This window comes from Citrus clementina, unplaced genomic scaffold, assembly GCF_000493195.1.
Source record: "Citrus clementina cultivar Clemenules unplaced genomic scaffold, Citrus_clementina_v1.0 scaffold_7, whole genome shotgun sequence".
NCBI lineage: Eukaryota > Viridiplantae > Streptophyta > Magnoliopsida > Sapindales > Rutaceae > Citrus > Citrus x clementina.
In genome coordinates, this window is record NW_006262075.1 from 15,688,648 (window position 1) to 15,710,738 (window position 22,091).

Genomic DNA, 22,091 nt, shown 5'->3' on the forward strand with positions numbered 1-22,091 from the left:
ACAGATAGTAAAATTACTTAACCACCATTCAGTAGATAAATGTCGTATCAATTGGGATACCTAACATTACTCATTAAAAACTTCTAAAGTACTTCAAATGTAAAAGAAAAATAAATAATATTATCATAGAAATGTAAGCTATTAGGTTTTGTTTCATGCAACAAACAACACAACACAACAATTGCTTTAAAATGCGAAGAGCTGCAAGTAACATTGATTAGTCTACTAATATCTCGTAAAGACACCTCCCTCAGGCACGAGCTCCTGATCGGAGTTTACACCCCTAATCTCCCCAAACCCAAAAAAATAAAAATAAAGAAAAGGAATAAATTTATTTAAAAAACAAATTCTCCTCATTTAGTAGCAAAAGGTTAACAAAAATATATTAATTCGACAAAAGAAACATGAATGTTTCTCTCCTTCTCAGCGAACAAAGTGCATAAGGAAGAATTCGGCATAATACAACTGCAAAAGTACGTTAATATATAAAATAAATCAGTGATAAGGAAATACATAATGGAACTTGTTTGGATTGATTTAACATCTCCACATCAAATAAAAATACTTGCCTGAAAAATGAATATGAAAAAAGAATATGTTGATTTAGTATTGGAGAGATCAACAGTTTGGGCTCTACACCACAAAATGAATCCTAGAACACAGTGCCCTATCATCTGCAAGTAATAGAAATTCTTAGTCAGCGATAAAGATCACATTCAGGTGTTGCGGAAATGTGTGGTTGAGCAATTACTAATAATGTGATGATTGATACTTTCAGAGAAATATAAATGTGATAAATAAATGTAAAGAAAATAGGATACAATAATTTACGTGATTCGGTGTAAAGCCTACTTTCAAGGATAAAGACTGGAAGATAATTTTACTAACAAATGAGAATTTACAATAGTGGAAAAAGCTCTTCAAACCCACAACTACAATACACCCATACTAGAACACGCAAGTGGAAGCTCTCTTAAATCTCTCAAATTACTTCACTTGCAATTGCTCTTAACTCTCTCAATTGGATGATTTACAAATCAAGAATGGCCCTTCTATTTATAGGAGGCATTGCTCACCTACCACGAGTTTCAATTTGGTTTCAATTTACCAATTTGTAATAATTTGGCAATCGGTGTCAACTTTGTCATGCAATTGTAGTCAAAGTCTACATACTAGCTCAACAATTGCATGCTAGCTATCTCATGCAACGATTCAACAATTGTATGCTTGAAGCTACTTTTCAACATCAGGCACATATATACAATGCTAAAATTCTTGTAGAAATTAATAAATTTCTTACAGTGACAAGTTTGCATAGCAAGAAAGGTGAAGAAACTCCAGCTAGTGCAGCACCTCCATAAGCCAGTAACAACATACTAATAGAAATCGAAAACACCTTTAGAAAAGGAAAAACACCATTTGTTAGCCTAATATCCTTGGTGTCAAAAAAATAATATATAAAAAAGTGTTAAAACAATAATATATATAAAAGAAATGTTGAATAGAAAATGTTATATTTTCGCATGCGAAAATGATTATCTTGAGACCATTGCATACTAAAATCAGTTAATTTATTTATTGAAAGATCAAATTTTTGTTTTTTATTTTTATTTTTTTGGCGCGGGGGGGGGGGGGGGGGGGGGGGGGGGAGGGGGAGTGTTTGATATCAACATCAATGATGAAATAGAATATTAAAAATTTATGAAAGGACCTAACTACAATTTTTAGCAGGAACCAAATTGTCATTCCTTAGAAAAAAAAAAAGATTTGATAAAGAAAATATTTTACTCACTCTTTCTTTCCCTAGGATCATAGGGAGTGTTCGTATGCCAAATTCTTTGTCGCCCTCCACATCAGGTATATCCTATTGTAAATACAAAAGAAAAAAAAATGTATGTGCTGATGATGAATCCAAGATAGCTTTTTCTTCCTTTTCTTTTTTTATCTATGGTAATATATCTATTTAATTTCTGAACCTACCTTGAGAAATGCAAGTACGACGCTGAAAATTCCCATGAAAATGACTGAAAATAGTAATGGCTTCGTGAATACTAAATGTCTACCAAGCACATATTTCTGCGTACATTTGTCGATCCAATTTGTTAGTTAAGTGTGATAAATAAAATGACATAAAAGCATTAACGTGTAACTGCTATAGGTTTTTCAAAAAAAATAATTAATTAATTAAAAAGACAAAATTAGGGAGTTGTATATACCTGAAAGTGTACGAAGTAAGGCAAAACATTAATTCCGTTCAGAATGATAATGGCCACTACAGCCATTAACGGACTTGCCTTCCATCGAAGAAGGGGAAGCTGCAAGATTGAGAAGAATAATTACACTAACTTTGAAAAACGTTATATATAATATTATGCTAATTAAAGGCCAGATAGAAACCACGATGAAACTAGTCAGATAATGCAATAGCAAATTGATATTAAAACATGAAATTGAATGGCAAGGCAAAATGCTAGAGCATAGTAAGTGCTTAAATTGAATTGATTTCTCATAAACGGAAGCACATTTCAGCTTTGGATTTTTTGTAGAATAAATAGAGTACTAAACTCTAACTATTCAAAGAAGAAATCTAAAGAATAAAACACTTATGAAACACTCTTTAAATAATTATCAAACTAAGACACAAAAGGCTAATTGCCTTATTTATTTTTATTTCTTCGGATGATTAATACAAACACAAGCAGGGGGTATTTATGGCTTTACAAATGCATTTCAGGCCACACATTAAAAAAAAAAAAATACCATTGCCTTACACATGGCTTTCCATTGTCTTCCACTTATATTATTTTCACACCATGATTTCCACTCTCATTAAACAAATTCTATGCTTCACACGTTAGCACCACAATCTAACTTAGAAGCTTCTCAAGGGCTGGGCTTGGATTCATGATAATGGACTGGTGTTGTGTTATTTCAACATTTTTATTATAGTCCTCAAAAGTATCAAATATATAGAACCAATTTAGGAGCTTACAGCGATGGAATAAGCGGCTCCAACTATCCACCGTATTACAAGGGCGATAACAAGTGGTGGAGATCGAAGCATTACCCCCATGGCCAGACTCTGAAAATTGAGATCAATCAATTAAAGGTTACATATAATTTTGCAATAAATGGACATCTACATACTCTAAGAACGTACAAATCCATTTTCAAATACTAAATTGAAACGTGAAAAACAAGGAAAAAAACGGCCACCCAATCTTATTCAGTTGGATAAAAAATGTATATAGGATTTTGATAAACTAATTTTTTTTTTTTGTTTTATTGATAGAGTTTGATAAACTAATTAGGGCCAGTTTCGTTATATTATAACTTTTAAAATAATTTATGTTAATTGTATTCTAAAAATTAATCAATTGTCAATAGAATCGGTTAGATGTTTGATAAAATTCATTGTTGAAAGTACTGTGAGTTTTAAAAGTGGTCGTATATATTTGATTAATTTTATTGTTAAATTACTATAAGAATGTAAATTATTGAAATAGACATAATATAATTCTTTTATATTATTAATTTTATTTTTTATTTTGTTATCTTAATATAATTGATAATAATAATCTCTTTAAATTGAATGATTTTATTTCCTAATTAATAATGATAATTTTAGGTTTTTATAATATATGAGAGGATATATGAAATTATATTAAGTATAAAACTGATTTTCAAAATTAGATTTTAAAAAGCTACTCATATATTACTTTTAAAAATTATACCAAAAGTAATTTTAAAATTTTTTTACTAAATTTAAATACTAAAATTAGCTTTTAACTTTTCAAAATCACTTTTGAACCTTTCGAAAACAGTTCCAAATAGGTCCTTAAATTGCTAAGAGTGCTATGAGTTTTAAAACTAAATTATATTTGTTGATAAACCTTATTACTAGGGTGATTTGTATTTTGTAATGATTAAAATAGATATACTAATAAGAATGAGCAAGTAATTGTGTAAAAAGGAATGAGCAAGTAATTGTGTAAAAAGGCTTGAATATTATTTATTCAATTGTACATAATTATACACATCTACAAAGCAAATAAAAGGAAATACTCAAAGTGATCCTAAATTAAAGAAGTTAGATATATAGCAGATTGTAAGCCTTGACAGAGAGTTAATTGATGTATAATGAAGATGGTTGCTTTGAATCAGTGGTTTGATAGAGGTGGATGAGATTCCTTACTAATACATAAGACACTTTTTTTTTAATAAAATCAAATATTTAACTTACAGACTAAAAGAAAAACTTAGTTAATTGAAATCCTATATACTCTATAATCCATATAAAATTTATACGATAAAAATTTATAACATAATCAGTTAATATGAATAAAATAGAAAAAAAAATTAGTACGTTTGTATTATCAACCATTTTCACTCAAATCAAGTTCTAAGTTTGCGATAATTCAAATTAAAAGCGAATTCTTTCACGTGGAAAGAAAACATAAGAATAAAATTAATTGATATGATAATAATATGCCAGCTGCCTAATTGTTTCCTATGATGAAAAGTCAACATACCTATGATCTGATCGAAGGGGAAAAAATAATAAAATAGCATTTCAATTTAGTTAGAAATACAACAGCAAACTTTATGAAAATAGATTAGCTGACTGGCTAAATTATTTTGTTATTGGTATATGTGTTTGATAGTAATTATTGTAATATAATATATCAGGAATATGATTCATAAATTGGTATAATGATTAACCAATTATTTACTAAAAAATTAGGACACAATTATCTTTTTATTAAAGTAGCAAGGTATAATATGAACTGTAAAACTGTTAGAACTGTAAAACTGTTAATGATTATCGACTGGATTATTTCTATAAGCTACTTTTGGAGAGTAATTGTTGCTTATTTTTGAAAGCTTATGTCAAAGTAGAGAAAAAAATAAAACAAAAATGTTTCAAAAATTTTATAAATACATTTTTATGAAAAATTACGAGATAAGTTATTTTTGTCGTTTCAACTGTACAAGACCTAACTTATACTTTAAAAAACTTACTGTAGAGTTTAGAATTGCTTTTAGCATAAATATTTAATAGAGAGTTTATTGTCACATAGGTTTGTCCTTTTTCTTTTTCTTTTTTTTTTCACTGATAATTGTCACCTAAAAAAATAGTATGGTTCCACTCGTGTATAGTTTGGTTTTGACACCATATAAAAATTTATAATCTTAACTCATACTCAAAAGTTAACTAATAAGTTGATGGTTGCCCCAAACTTATGCATTTTATTAAAAATCAGTGGATGTAGAAAATATTCTTAAGATCTCACATCAAACACAGAAGAGCATCATGTAAAACACCCATATAGAAGCTTTGGTTAGCCGTTGCTTACCGTCAATGTAGATATTATAGCAATTGCAATTCCTTCTCCTATTAAAATGTCCCCGGAAGCAAGTGGGAGATTAGGCTTGTTAACCTTCGACAATGTAAAGCTGATTCGTTAAGAAAATATCCCACACAACTTAGAATGAAAATCTTCCATTCATCTCCTCAAGTTCTTAAAATATCAATTTATCTTCATTTACCATCAAAAGATGAGGGTAAGGAAGAGCATTATTAAAGTTTGAGAGGTAAATTAAGATTATCATTCTAGGTTGGATAAATTGAATTTTATCCACAAACAAAAAAAAAAAGAACAGAAATATGAAGCTTGAAAAAGGCAAAATACGGGCAGATGTTGATTGAAATACCTTGTCTATTTCAATATCTGACAATTGGTTTATGGCCGCCACAAAAATATTCATCGTTAATGTGGGCACTATCGACTGAAATATTCATAAAAAAAGAATTAATGTAATGCCAATAAACTCGACAATTGAGCTGTTAGTTTGTTGGTCACACTAAATTTACCTTCAATACTTCAATTAAAAAAGTAGGAGTTAAATCAGCAAGAGTTTCCACTGGAAGCAAAGAAGTTGATACTATCCCTATAATCTGGAAAAAAAAATGTAGAATTTATTTGTCAGTCTAAATAAACTATATGTCAATATACAGTTTTACACACACACATATATATATAGTCCCTCTTTAATGTGGGCATCCTCATTTTATTCTTACACGAATACACTCTAATTGTCAAAAACTAACTTTTTAAAACCACACAGTTTTAAAGCAACTCACAATGCTATTATTATTGTTATTATTGTTATTATTACACACACATTCTGTAAAGCAACTCACAATGCTAGTCCAAGCGTAGGGACGAGAAAGACGATGGAATGCATCTAACTTCTTGGTCAAAACATCCACAAAACTCGTTGAAACAGTACTCTCATCCTGGCATTTTGATGGATGACCATCTTTTAACGCCATGGGAACTGTTGATTTCTTCAATGGCTTATGATTTCTCTCCATCATATCCTCATTGTTTCTAATTTTATTATTGGTTAAATAGAGGGAGTTTTGTATGGAGCGTCTAATAGAATACTTGTTGCCCTCGCTTCTATTTACCAAGCCATTTATTTGTGTCGATGGCGTCTGGAATGTTTTAAAAGAACCTAAACGACCAAAAGAATATAAAATTTATCAGAAGAAATATTAATTACACATATGAATTAGCCATTCCAAAAAACGAAAAAATCATCTAAGTGTTAATTTCATTTAGACATTATTTTTTTTTTTTTGGTCTAAACCATCCGGTATCCGGTGACCACATTGGGCCCCGACTACTCCGGATTCGGAGAGAGGGCGATTCTCCTCCCAACGTAGGCGACTCCACCAAGACTCGAACTGGGGAGCAAACCCAGTCGAGGCTTGAGGGGTTCAGTTCGCTACCAACTGAACCAACTGAACCAACCAGCAGTAAATTTATTGTATTTGTCCGTTGAGGCAAGTCGCGAGAGCACTTAGGCCTTATTATTGAAGCGTAGGTCTATTTTGTACGGCTCAAATTGTGATGGCAGTAATTATGTAGAAGTACTTTTTTGAAGAAGTTTGCTTCAGTGTTTGGCAGTATTATTTTTTAAAAGGTGAGTTATTTGTACTAAAAAATATTTTGACTACTTATCTTTTAATATAATTTTATGTTATTAAATTACCCCAATATTAATTCACAATTGAGGACCATATTCAATGATTAATAAAATATATTATCAATGACTTATCTTTTACTATAACACTCATTCAGCATGATGATTTGCTTCTTTTCCTTCTTTAATGTGTAATGTGTGTGTCCGTTATGCAGTGAGATTGATAAAACTTTAAATGATCAAAGCAGTAAATTTATTGTATTTGTCCGTTGAGGCAAGTCGCGAGAGCACTTAGGCCTTATTATTGAAGCGTAGGTCTATTTTGTACGGCTCAAATTGTGATGGCAGTAATTATGATAGAAGTACTTTTTTGAAGAACTTTGCTTGGGTGTTTGGCAGTATTATTTTTTTGGGAAATTATCAGTCATATATCTTTAAATGACATCCGTATCAAACGTATGTGAACACTTTTTAAGTGTATCACTCGTATATCTTAAGTTGACAAAATACTTCTGTCGTCTACCAATCTGTTAACTTCCGTTAGAAAGTTAACATAATTGTGACAAATTGACTATTTTGCCCTTGAAATTCAAAATGAGGTAAAAAGATAAATTTACCCCAAAATTAACGTAAATTTTCAATACACAATTTTTTTTTATTTTGTTATTAACAATATATTTTTTTGATTAAAAAAAATGAATTATTAATGGTACATATTATTAACAATTATCCATAAAAAATATTCATATTATACCATAAAAAAATTATTAACAACATATTATTTACAATTATACATATTATACCATAAAAATTTTCAGTTGGAGCTTAGAGGAGTAGATCTTCAAAAATTTATGTTAAATTTTGGAGGAGTAGATTCGGTGTAAAGTAGTATTTTTTTAGCAATTATTAACAATTATCCGATAAATGGGATGACATGTCAGTTTTATCAATATATATCATATGACATGTCATTGTTTACTAGGTAAATGGGATGACATGTCATTTTTTTAAATCAAAGTTTTGTCAATCTTAAAAGACTAAATTACCTTAATGATGTCAGCGCTTGCAAACGGAAGTTAACGGATTGGTGGACGGCAGAAGTGTTTAGTCAACTTAGGGTATACGAGTGATACACTTGAAAACTATTCACACACGTTTGATACGGGTGTCATTTAAGGGTATATAGCTGATAATTTCCCTATTTTTTAAAAGGTGAGCTATTTGTACTAAAAAAATATTTTGACTACTTATCTTTTAATATAATTTTATGTTATTAAATTACCCCAATATTAATTCACAATTGAGGACCATATTCAATGACTAATAAAATATATTACTCTTTAACACTTATTCAACGTAGAATTATCTAATCATAAGCCGTATTTCCATTTTTCTATTCTTCTAAATGCTAATATTCTCAAACAACAAATTCGTTCCTAAATGGAAGAGAGAAATATTCACGGTAGATATTACATAAGATTAATATAATTGTTGAATTATGGTGAAGATGAAGCGAAAATTTTTAATACAAGAGAATTAGTTTTTTTCCGACTTGAAAGAATAAAACTTAAAGCATTCTTTAGAAATTGAAAGTCTATTTTACTTATTATTATTTTTTTAATTGCAAACTCATATTTCCGTTTTTGGTTTCCTGATGCTTCCTACATAAAGTAATTAATTGAAAGGATAAAATAATCGTTATCTTTGTCATCCTAACTACAAATAATAATCAATAGTTTTTCCATTTTTATTTTCCAATCACCATTGGCCTCTCAATCCAACCTTTTTGGTTTTTTGAATACTATTATACAGAATTGTTACTGATATTACATCAGATATTACAATTAATATTTACAAACAGACTCTACAATTGGGACCTTCTTCGTGGCATGTACTCCTCTGAAGCGCTGCCTAGATTCTTTAAACCCTCTCAAATATTTGAGGGTTGTCCACTCCACTCATTTTTCATGAGGGATAGATTGACTCCACTCAATTATTTGATAATTGAGGGAGGATTGTAAATAACCCCCATAAATGTTTTTATGGAGGCTCGAACCCTTGCAACTCAATATTGTAAGTGCAAGGGCTCTCCCCCTAGACCAAAGGCCCATTGGTGGCCTTTCAATCCAGCCTTAAAAATAAAAAATAGAAAAATTATCAGCTAGATTTCATCAAGAACTGATTGGTGATAAGGTTATTTTTATGAGTGTAGAGAATAAATTTGTGTTTGTGTGTGTGTGTGTGTGTGTATATATGTATATAAATTTTATATATAGTTTTTGTCTAGTGCGGGCGCCCTCATCATTTTTTCATACGGACACTCTTCAAAACTGTGGGGTGTATATAAATTTTTTATATAGTTTTTTCTCTAGTGCGGGCACCCTCGTTATTTTTCCATACGGACACTCTTTAAAATCGCGGGATTTAAGAGAGTTAGTTTTAAACTCTATTAAAACGCACGGTTTTATAGTTCATTCAATAACTAACTCTTTTAAACCATACGGTTTAAAAATGTGTCTGTATTAAAAAAAATTCGGATGCTTGCACCTGAGAATGATTATATATATATATGTATATATATATATATATTGATAATCCACCAAGAAGGTGCGGGGGCTTAGGCCAGACCCCTACCTGTAAATAAATCAATTAATGAAAGAAAATAAGGAGGGGGACATAAACCAAACCTCCCAAGAAAAGTAAATTATTTAGTAATCAAATAAAATCAATACAAATCTAGGTGATTAATGCCGAATGTATGGAATTCCAACAGTATCCAAATGAAGAATGCCTGATAAACTGCTTGGGAGATCACTATGATTGAAAAGTCGTTGACAAGTCTGCTAAGAACAAGCCCAATTGGCCATAAAGTCAACAACAAATGTAGCTTCTCGAAAAACATGCCTGATACTAATGGATGACCTAGAAGCCAATGCACGAACACGCCCAAGGATGTAAGTAAAATCTCATCGCACGAAACTACTTGAAATGGCCCAAGAAACTACAGTGGCTGAATTAGATTCTACCTCAAGATCAGAAAAACCAAGCTGAGCAGCAAGATCTAAACCTTCTAACAAAACCATTAATTCAGGAAAAAGAATAGATTGGTGCCCCAAAAAGGAACCAAAAGCAGCTAATATCACGCCTTGATGATCTCGCAGAACACCACCAGTAGCAGCCATACCTGGGTTTCCCTTAGAACAACCATCCACACTCAACTTCACCACCCCCGGTGGCGGTTTCATCCAAGAAACCAATTGAGGTGGTCTACAGGGAGGCATGATAATCCTCAATCTCTCCCCAATCTGAGTGTCCAAAATACCCATCAATTGAGATGTCTTGAAACCAAATGCGTCACTGACTAGCTTAATATCCAGGAGCAATAATTGTATCTGTAAAAAAAAAATAATTAAATAAAAAACTAGATAAACAAGATAAAATTAAATCCTACATACATAATCTTAGCAGTAAGAATTAATGTTTGTTGCTTTCTATCATGTTCAAGCCTCATTTTTATGTACACTTTACATCTACTCAGATGATTCTTCGAACAAGTTGTTCCAACATTAGTACTCTTGGTTGCATTACTTTTGCCACAATAATGACACTTAGCTCTTTCTACTTTGGATAGCTTTGAAAAATGTTTCCAAACAAATGAACTTAAAAGATTTTTTTTTTTTTTTTGGGCTCCCATTGACCTCTTCTTCTTCATTACTGACTTCTTCAATTTCATTACTGACCTCTTGCTCTTCATTATTAACTTATTGTACTTCATCGACATTATCTTCCATCCTACACAAACACAACAATCATAATGTCAAATTAATACCTAAACATAGCCAATATTGCAATTAAAAATCACAAAAGCAACCAGGTAGCCCGTATTAGTATATTACAAATCAAAGCAGTCACTAGATAGATGGCTTTAGATGATGTGGCAACTTCTACTACATTAATCAAGACTTGAGAATAAGTTGCCTTATAGCTTTTTTTTTTTTTATTTACATATGTTACAGAGTATGGTAATATGGTACAGATGAGGGCATCAGATTAAATGTAGTTGCTGCTCTTGCTTACGTGGAATAATTAGTTATCCAGCTCAGCAGCAAAGCTAACGAACTGAATTGCATGTATAGTAATCATAACAAACTATTAGCTACTAGATTCTTCTTTCTTCTAGTATAAATATTAAGCTTTAATCATGCTTTAATCATTTGTTGTTAATAATGAGAAATATGAACATTTTCCAGATTCTTCCTTTATCTCTTTCTTCATAATTTTCTATCATTTTCTCGTTAGTTTTCTCTTGAGCCAAACACATATTACAAACTCTTTCAACATAAGACCATTACTCAGATTATAATGCATATTACATGATATTATTATGGGTTATTATCATTTCACTACTTCAAAAATTGAAAAATATCAAATGATTATAAGAAGTATTGTCCCCTATCATTTTCCTACTATATCTTTACAAAAATATCATTTTACTACTTTTCCGTTAGTTGACCAATTAGTTGACTAACAAAATACCAATTTTACCCTTCATGATTAAAAAAAATACTTGAAACTTGTTTACAAAATCAGCTCTTCCACATTTATTTGATTATCCAAGTTTTATTTCCAATATTAGGTTATAAAAATGGAATCATTAATAAGATAAATTTATAATCCTTATATCATAATTCCAGCAAAAAGAATTACGTTGGTATCCATTTTTATAAATGGATTACAAATTTATGTTATTAATAATTCTATTTTTATATCCTAATGTTGGAAATGAAACTTGGAATAAATATGGAAGAGTTGATTTTATAAATAAGCTAAATAAGCTTCAAGTATTTTTTTTTTAATCATGAAGGATAAAATTGGTATTTTGTTAGTCAACTAACTAGTCAACTAACGGTTGTAACGGAAAATTAGTAAAATGATATTTTTGTAAAGATATAGTAGGAAAATGATAGGAGATAATACTTCTTATACTTATTTGATATTTTTCAATTTTTAAAGTAGTAAAATGATAATAACCCTATTATTATTCATATTATAACTCATATTACATGATAGTACTATTGATGTATATATGTAATCATTCTCAGTTGTGCGCACCCTCATTATTTTTAATGTAGGCACGATTTTAAATCTTGCGGTTTAAAAAAGTTAAAAACAAACTTTCTTTTCTTAAACCCTATAGTTTAAAATCGTATCTGCATGGACATAAAAAAGAATTAAATGAGGGCACTAGCATTAGAGAAGGACTATATAAATAATGACCAATTTTTAACTCGGCCATGTTACGAAAAACGTAAGTAATAGACAAATAAGGTTGGTCGTTGGATATAGAGTCAGAAATCGAACGACTGTTGGATTATTAAAAAATGAAAAATATGTGGTGGATTAGTGCCTAGAAAGGCCACTAGGCAACCGGCCTTCTTCTTCTTCTTCCTCAAAAGCCGCTGCTAATTTTGGGATTATTAACTCATTTTGATTTTTCTTGCAAGGGTTATGATTTTGGAATAATAATAATTAATTTTCCATAACGTTTGGGTTGATGAATGATGATCAATTTTCAAAAAGGTTAGTGATTATTTTAAGGTAGATGAATTAATTTTTATCAACTTTATCTTTTTGAAGTATGTTGATATTCTTGTTTAGAGTGACAATTCTTTGACAGGTTCGTGTATATAAAAATTATTTTTTTTGGATTTGTGCTGAGAATTTTGAGAAGAAATATTTATAATTGGTATTCATTTTATTTGGTTATTGTTGGATACTACTTCATAATATTACTTTTTTCAATTGTCGCCCTCCCGAATTAATTTTGAAGGTTTCCTATTTTCTTTTTGTTTCCATGGCTAGCTTGGGTATTTTTATTTTCTTTATATGAAATATCTTTCCCACAATAAGTTCAAATTAAAACCGTCTACTATCGACATAAATAGACATGTTTGTATTTACTTCATCATTAACAATAAAATATACTTGATTGGCCTATCATAGTAATATGTTGCCTATGTAAAATTTACTATAACACTCCACTTTTATTACTAAAATAAGGTGATTTATTTAAAAATATTTAGAACCTCAATACTTTTAGTATAGATATAGATTCTAAAATAAGTTTTTTTTTTTTATAAAAGTAGAATCTAAAACTTTGTTACATCAAAACTTCATTACAAAATGCAAGGATACCTTAGTATATATCTGAAAAAGGACTCTATGGTTACACAAATAAACTTATGATATTTATGTTTGGATGGAAACATAGTTGAGCCCATCATAAAACCCAACGTTTGTTATGGCCATATGCACTTCGCCTCAGTTGAGACTTGGTGTCAGTTTGCCCTACGTATCGTTACCTGCAATGTAAGGATTACATAAGCTAATGCCTAATAAGATAACACTTGATGCATGTAGTAATTATTATGCATATATATAGATGACCTTATGATCATTAAGTTTTTAAAAGAAACCTAGAAATACCAAACAACTTTATTAGGGAGATAGGCATGTTGCACTACAAGGCTAACACTTTTATTCTTTAAAACAACATGCCATTGGGCCTAATTAGTTGATCTTTTGGGAGTTATGTATCGCCATCCCCAAAAGATTACTTTTTACTTAGCTTGGAGGGCAAACCCTCTTTGGAAATTTTGCCACCTGGTAGCACAACAACCAATTTTTCAAAATTAATTTTTAAAACTTTTTCTTTATAAAGTAATCCATGAAATACATGCATTCAATGCAACTTATATCATAACATGTGAAGTTTCTAAATGTACAATAGAGCCAATACATAACACTATATAAAGACAACAATATTTAATATAGGCGGTAGTGCTGTCCATATAGAGATTAAACAAGATGGGATTATAATATAGGCAGCAAAGCCAACCATACAAGGGGTAAATAATATAAAAATATCATAATATAGGTGGCATAACCGACGATATAAGGATAAATAAAAAAATATCATAATATAGGTAGTATAACCGATCATATAAGGATAAATAAGAAAATATTATAATACAAGCGGTATATCCGATCATGTAAGAATTAAGTAAGAAAATATCTTAATATAGGCGGCATAGATGACCATTTAAAAATTAAATAATAACTAATCAAATCATAGTAGCCATCACAAGATAAAAAATTATTTAAAACTAAATTTAAGTATAAAAAAAACTGTCCCTACAATATAGTTGAAGTGTTACTTACCTTTTAACCTTGACTTCTCTAGACCTTCCTCCTTGAGGATTTCTCTACTCTTGATGTTATGACTTAGAATAGAAGAAGATTGAATTTCTAGGGTTGTATGGAAAATAAAAGGGTTAGGGGATATTTATAGGATTTCCTAAATCCAATGGATGGCTAGGATATTGCTATTGTAACTCTTGATTAATGGTCCAGGTTTATCCTTCCATAATTATCTTAGTAAATTCTAGAATTCCTAAATATCTCTACAACATCTCTTATTGCATCATCACTTATGTCATTGCTCATGTCATCATTACTCTAGAATTAAGTATTTATTATTATTATTATTATTATTATAATACTCAAGAGGACTTGTTAGTTTAAAGTTAATTCTATTATGTTCAAGTAAGAAAATTGTAGCTCACATGTACTCAACTACCTTTTTAAACTATTTTCTTTAGATACTTTCATACACTCCCATTAATAAGTCTACATAAAAAATAAAAAAAAAGTTCAATTCTTAGTACGAAATGTCTTCTCCATCTTTTATTTCCATCACTATACTATACATACTTTATTGCCAATAGATTACGTTGAAAGGTAATTGTTAATTACTAGAACTGTAGCATAATAATGATCAGCTGAACCATCTAAATTACTGTAAAAATTGCCATTCCAATGTTTCAAGATCAAAAGTGTAAGAACGAAAATTGATTTATCCTATTGACTTTTTGACATTAGGGGGTAATGGGGTACATTATATAGAAGGTCATTGGTCAAATTGATACTGAAAAACAACTCAAAAGTTTATAGTTGGCTCAATCTTATACACGTAGTCTAAGATTTATTCTCAACAAATGTGAGATTTTTCCCTAACAAGAAACGAAACGTCGACTTAGGACTTTTCACTAGAGGTTGGCGAATCGGTTTTGGTTCGGGTTGTTCAGGTTGCAACCCAATGGGGTTGGAGGATTCAACTCAACTAGGTTTGGTTCATGTTCAGATCAGTTCGGTTTGAAAATTCAGGTCTCAATGTCGGTTTGCGTTCATTTCGGGTTACAAGAGTTCGATTTTCTAAATATTTGCCAGTAACTAGCGATCTGTAATTCCAAAATCTCAAATCCCAGGCCAGATCACTGAAGAATAAAACAACTATCAACTACATCCTCAACATTTCAACAACTTCCAATTGTCTATTTTTCAATTTTCATTCTCTAAATGTCCTTGCCTTGCCATGCCCGATTGAATTCCAAAATAAAAATAGCCAATGCCATTATACAAAAAGTACATATGTTTTGCATATGATCCCAGAAAATATATTGAATTGAATTAACAATATCTCCCCTATCCTATTCATCACCAAATCACAAACACAATCTTAATGTCATTACTTTGTGCGGCTGACGACAACGAATGAAAAAGGAGGCAGCAAGCCAACGATGGCAACAGCTGGATCGAAATTGACAGTGGTGCACCTAAACGAAACTGACAGCAGCCAAGGAACGGCTAGAACTGCAACACCGATGCACACAAATGGAACTGACAGCTGCGGTGATGTTCGGCTGTGTATGTATGAGATTAAGTGCGTCTGTGCTCTGTTGTGTGTTGGGCTTGCTGTCTTGGCGTTGTGCTTGGCTGCTGCTCTGTGGAGCACGAACACAATTACACAAAGAAGAGGAATTTGGAATTTAGGATTTTTGTTTTGATTCTGCCGAATGGGTTTCTGATTTCGGTTCAGGTTCAACTAATAAGCTCATAATGTAAATTATAAAAATTGTACCAAAGATATATTTATGATTTTCCTTTTTACTTAAAAATTGTACCAAAGATATAAACAAAATAAAAATTCTATTACTATATTAAAAATTATGAAAGTTAAGGGATATTAGTGAAATATCCCCACTTGTAGATCCTCCCTATGCATGAGACGTGAGGTAAATATTAAACATGACATTTATACATAAAACATAAAACAAAAGATATGTAACAGCAAAAGTCAAATATGCAACAACGAAGCTATACCATGATGTCGATATATTCCTGCAACATTTAACTCGTACAATAACATTATATATGAAAAAGGGGGTCAAATGTAAAATCAAGAAAATAAATTGATTTTTGGATGCATTTAACATGAAGCACCAAAGTTTAAATACACAACATGAATATGAAATATGACATTTATGAAGAACTAAAATATGCAAAAAATTTAGAATTACAGTCAAATATGCAACAATGGACATCTAACACTATTATTTTATTGGGTATTATTTGACACAAAATGAGAATAATCATTTCAAACAAGAAAAATAATTATAGTAAGTAAATATTATAATTCAATAAAGAAACACTAGTATACTCACCTTTACTGTTTTCTTTTAGAAAAAAAATATTTCTTACAATTCTACAGATAAATTAATATACCAAGTTTATATTATTAGCCCAACCGATGTAGGATAATAAAGTTAGACCATAGGCATCCCTCAAATGTCCTCTTAAAATCCCTTTTCCAATTATATTTACTTTGATTCCAAAAGTGCCCTTTTAATCAATACTCACGATTCATAATAATATCCTCATTTTTAAGTACTTTGCTCATTTTCAAAAGGGAGATTGCCAATTTTCCCATACAATAATCAACATATACCATTTTCTCCCCTACTGTTTTTATAATGGCAAAAAACCTCCATAATAGCATAAGTTTACAATATTACCCTTATTTTCAACTACTCTTTTATTTATATTTATTATAAATTAAATAAATTACATGAATAGAAACTAAATAAAAATTAAGCATTAAAAACAAGAAATATACGTTTTGATATGAACAAAAAAATTAATAATAATTTTTTTTATACTTATTTATTTTGTGAAATTTTTTTATAATAAATATATAAGAAAATTATTAGTAAAATGATAAAAAAATTATTATAAGAAAACTTGAATGACAAATAAAAATTTATTATAAGATAAATAATAAAATATTTTTCCTATACTTTTTACATTTAATTTTAAAATATTACAAAATGTTTATTATAAGAAAATGTTCACAAAATAAATAATTACAAGAAAAAATTTAATTATTAATTTTTTTACTCATATCAAAACATATATTTCTTTTTTTTAATACTTAATTTTTTATTTAGTTTCTATTTATGTAATTTATTTAATTATAATATATGTAAATAAAAGAGTAGTTAAAAATAAGGATAATATTGTAAATTTATGCTGTCAGGGGAGTTTTTGGCCATTATAAAACAGAAGGGGGGTAAATAGTATATGTTAATTACTGTAGGGGGGAAAGTGGCAATCCCCTTTTCAAAATTAGTGTCCTATTTATTTTCTTTGTAGTAATCGAAAGCCTTTTTTAATTGGTAAATTTATGAATGAGAATCATCAACTTAAATATGGTTTGAAAGTAATTTCATGTATAAAATAAGTAATCTGTAAATGAAAAAGTGAAAATTAAAAAGAAATTGTTTTAGCTTGAGGCAAAAAAAGTAGATATATGATTAAATGAGGGGTCATATCTCAACTGACAAGAATAATATTAACAAATGAAACTAAGAAGAAAAAGAGAGCAAGAGAAATTAAGCTGATGATAAATCAATTTACAAAAATAAAAATTAAATAATAAGTTTGCATGGTTTAAAGAGTCTGAAAAAAGATAAAATATTGATTGGTTTATCTAGATTTAATTTATCCTTGTAATTTCAATAAAATGGGGATTCATTAGGATTATAAAAGGGTGCCAATAGTAACTTGGGATAATATTCTCAGGAGCTTACTCGAGCACGAATCTAATTCTCATACCACATAAAATCCTACAATCTTACCTCAATCTAAAAGCTAGCCTACCTCAATCTAAAAGTTAACTCAAAAGTTATGGGTTGTCTAAAGCTTATAATATTGATCGAGTAACTGTTCTCAACTAATATGGAATAAAGTACTCAACACTGCGGACATGTACAAATTTAATACTTTACTTCTAGATAATTTCATAAGATTATGTTGCTGATATTGACCTAGTTTAACAAAGATAATTTTAGAAGACTTTAGTTTATTTTGATGTTCTAGTATTGGTAAATGGTTACAAAGATGTTTAAAAAAGGCTTTAGTTTATTCAAATGTTTTAGTGTTAGTAAATAGTTATTCAATAATATATTTTAATTTTTATTATTTTCAAACAATCTTTTTTGTTTTCCCTTCTCTATCTTCCTTTTTTTGGGGGGGGTGTGGGGGGGGGTCTCAAATGAGGTGTTTATTAACAATAAAACGAAAACAAAACAAAATTGGAGAAATTTGGGGGGAGGGAGCGTATCCTAAATAATAAAATTTTATACTATTATTTTACTATTATGATTATTTTAAGTTTGGAATATATAAAATTATAAGATATTAGATAATTAGGTTGAGGAAATCCCCCATATTACTTGAGAGTCCGCACACCCTCTCCTCAAATAATTTTTAAGGAGACGGAGAAAAAAAATACAATGATATAAATATAAACAGAATATTAAGGATAAGTACAAGAGGTGGGCTACAACGTTTTTGGGCTAATTATCACTTCCCCCGATGATGAAGTACATTGCTTTCAAATTGTTGTAGTATTTTGAAAACATTGCACAGTACTTCATTATCAGGACCAAGAAATTTTCTTTAGTTTGCTGGCTCATGGCTGTTGTTCTATTGTTCTACATAAATAGCTGTCTCACTTCTATTTCATAACCATAATTCAAATCATCATCAATACCTATACGTATAATAAGAATTTGAATCTAATACTGCTGATTTTGCTTTTTTCATATATTAATAGTTATGGAGGATCCTGCTAGTGCTACAGCTTACAACCCTTTAAACTCAGTTACGTGGTACTCATTCCTAGCCTTTTTCTTGCCTGTCCTCCTCTTCTTATTACACCGTCATTTTACTCACAATAAGCTCAATTACTTGCCACCACCCGGTCCAAAGCCATGGCCCCTAATTGGAAACCTGAACCTCATGGGCCAGCTCCCTCACGTCTCCCTCCAATCTCTCTCCCAAATATACGGTCCCCTTATGCAACTCAAATTCGGTTTAGACACCGTGGTGGTAGGCTCATCAGCTCAAGTAGCAGAACTTATACTAAAAACTCATGATACTTCTTTTGCTAGTAGGCCAGCACTTCTTGCAGGGAAACACGCGAACTACAATTACTCTGTTTTGGCCACGGCACCATATGGTCCATATTGGCGCCAAGCACGTAAAATCTACATAACGGAGCTTCTTAACCCAAAACGCTTGGCAGAATTTGAGTACATGAGGGTAGAGGAAAGAAAAGCATTTCTATGTAAACTGTACAAATCTTCTTCCAATTCTTCCATGCCTATTCATTTGAGAGATCGCCTTTACATGTTGACTCTTGCCATCATGAGCCGAATGTTGTTAGGAAAAAGGTATACTGAGGAAGATGAAAACAATGTTGTAACTCCAAAAGAGTTCACGGAGATCGTAAATGAACTGTTCTTGATTTCTGGTGTTTTAGATATAGGGGATGCAATTCCATGGCTTTCTTTCTTAGATTTACAAGGAATGTTAAAAGAATGAAGGCTGTGAAGAAGAAGGCTGATAAATTTTATGAGCATGTTTTGGATGATCACGAGCACCATGCTAGGAGGAAATGGGTTAAGGAACATGGGGCTAAAGATATGGTCGACGTTCTATTGCAGCTTGCTGATGATCCTTCTCTCGAAGTTAAGCTTGAAAGAGATCACATTAAGGCATCAATCCAGGTCGTTACCTAAATTTTATATTTGTGTACGCTACCTAATTTCATCTTTGTTGATTTGATCAGCTCTAATTTGATTAGTTATTTTTGGGTTGGAACATTACTCACATAGATAAATTAAAGTGAAGAGTCTAATTTTGATTCATGATTTTTTCAAAGAAAAATCGAAATAAACAAAAATCTGAATTGTAATTTTCGGGCATAATACATATGTACATTGAAATGAAAATTAATTTCATTTATATTGATTTTAATTGTCCTACAAATTAAAAGCGAACATCATGAGCACAGCTATCCAAGTATCTCTTGCATTGAAAATCTGAATCGTATTTCTCTTTTTGTTATTTTTTATGATATTTTTAGGATCTTTTACTTGCTGGAATAGACACCTCCTCGATCATTATAGAATGGGCAATGACAGAGCTCTTGAAAAAACCAGAAGTTATCCAAAAGGCAACCAAAGAGCTAGATACAGTAATTGGAAGAAACAAATGGGTAGAAGAGAAAGACATTGCCAATCTTCCATACGTTCAAGCAATTGTTAAAGAAGTGATGCGTCTTCATCCTGCGGCAACATTGCTTGTTCCTCGACTAGCTAGAGAAAACTGCAAACTAGATGGCTATGACATTATCAAAAATTCTCGTGTGATCATTAATGTATGGGCTATAGGGAGAGATCCAACTATATGGGAGAAACCTGATGAGTTTTGTCCAGAGAGATTCATCGGAAAAGAGATTGACGTTGTAGGCCATAATTTTGAGTTATTGCCATTTGGAGCGGGGAGGAGGATGTGCGCAGGTTACGCTCTAGGGCTGAAAACGGTTCAGTCAACTTTGGCGAATCTTTTGCATGGTTTTGAATGGAAATTACCTGGTGATGTGAAGAAAGAAGATTTAGATATGGAGGAAAGATTTGGCCTCACAACGTCTAAAAAGAATCTACTTCTTGTTATTCCTAATAAACCTCGACTTCCTCTTCATCTATACTCTCTGTGATTAGGCTTCCTCTTCATTTAAATATATTGCCTGCCTAATCTTTTGCATAGTTTTTCATTTAGTTATCAAATAAAATTAACCACAGCTGGTTAAATTGATAAGTTCTTGGAATATAAAATCTAATAAGGGGATTGTCCAGGTAATTGGTCTCTAGAGCTTATAGTGGAAGTAGAGGTCAATAAATTATGTTGGGAGTATATGTCTGCTATTTAAAACGTGTTGAAGTATTTTGTAATAAATCAATTTTTCTTATTAATAAAATTGTTGAAATACTTCGTAATATCTTTAGTGCCATATCGTCATTTGAATGATGTCCATTTAATCATATATTGCTGCTGACATGGGTATCCCGATCATCAACCTTGATAGGCAAATCTTATTCTAATTTTAAAATAATTCATGAAAAAATTGATTCTATATGTTGCATTTTACATTGTTTGTACCGCTACATATTTATATTACATGATTTATCATGTAAAAGGAAGAGTGCATGACTTATACTTCCGATATAGCAATTTCATCAATCATATCATATGCCAAATCTAAGTGAACAAGTTACGCCTCCAAACCGGTGCAAGACACAAGCCTATAATCTAATATAATCTTGGCTGAGTGAATTCCAATACTCCCCCCAGAATGGATCATGGATGTTGTCATTGCCCAACTTGCCACTAAGATGATGAAACTATTTCTTTCCAAGGGATTTCATAAAAATATTAACCATTTGATGAGCAAATGAAACATGTGTTGTTTTCATCAATCTTGACTAACTTTTCTCTGGATCAAGGTGACAGTCCAATTCGAAATATTTCGTCCTTTTTTATAGAGCATTGGATTGGGAGCAATATGAAGAGTAGCTTTATTGCCACAATAGAGCTGCGTAGATTGTTGTTGGTTATAAATTCACATGTTATTAGTGTCAATGTGCAAGTGTACACAATAAGTAATAAAGTGATAAATATTCAAGATCGTCTCCACAAGGATTGATGTTATCATATTTGCTACAGCAGTCTCAACAGTGCAGATTTTGTTCTAAATTAAAATAAAATAATTAAGGAAACTAAAATACTAATTAAAATAAAAACGCAATAAATAAAATGCAACAAAGTAAATTATCACATCAAACTCAAGAATA

General features: G+C 30.6%; 1 protein-coding gene and 1 pseudogene across 1 annotated transcript; one reads left to right on the forward strand and one right to left on the reverse strand.

The window, feature by feature from the left end:
- Positions 1–423: 423 nt before the first annotated feature.
- On the reverse strand, positions 424–10,319 carry LOC18037194 (coumarin 8-geranyltransferase 1b, chloroplastic). Its single transcript, XM_024181233.1, has 13 exons — positions 9,977–10,319; positions 6,206–6,522; positions 5,876–5,959; positions 5,716–5,790; positions 5,358–5,441; positions 3,804–3,811; positions 2,993–3,080; positions 2,217–2,315; positions 1,981–2,076; positions 1,793–1,864; positions 1,301–1,396; positions 570–674; positions 424–465 (listed from the first exon to the last, which is right to left on the reverse strand). Exons 1-13 carry the CDS (start codon positions 10,317–10,319, stop codon positions 424–426), a joined length of 1,509 nt encoding a protein of 502 aa, XP_024037001.1.
- An 8,676-nt stretch (positions 10,320–18,995) lies between these two features.
- LOC18037561 lies at positions 18,996–20,956 on the forward strand (annotated as a pseudogene).
- The last annotated feature ends 1,135 nt before the right edge of the window (positions 20,957–22,091 follow it).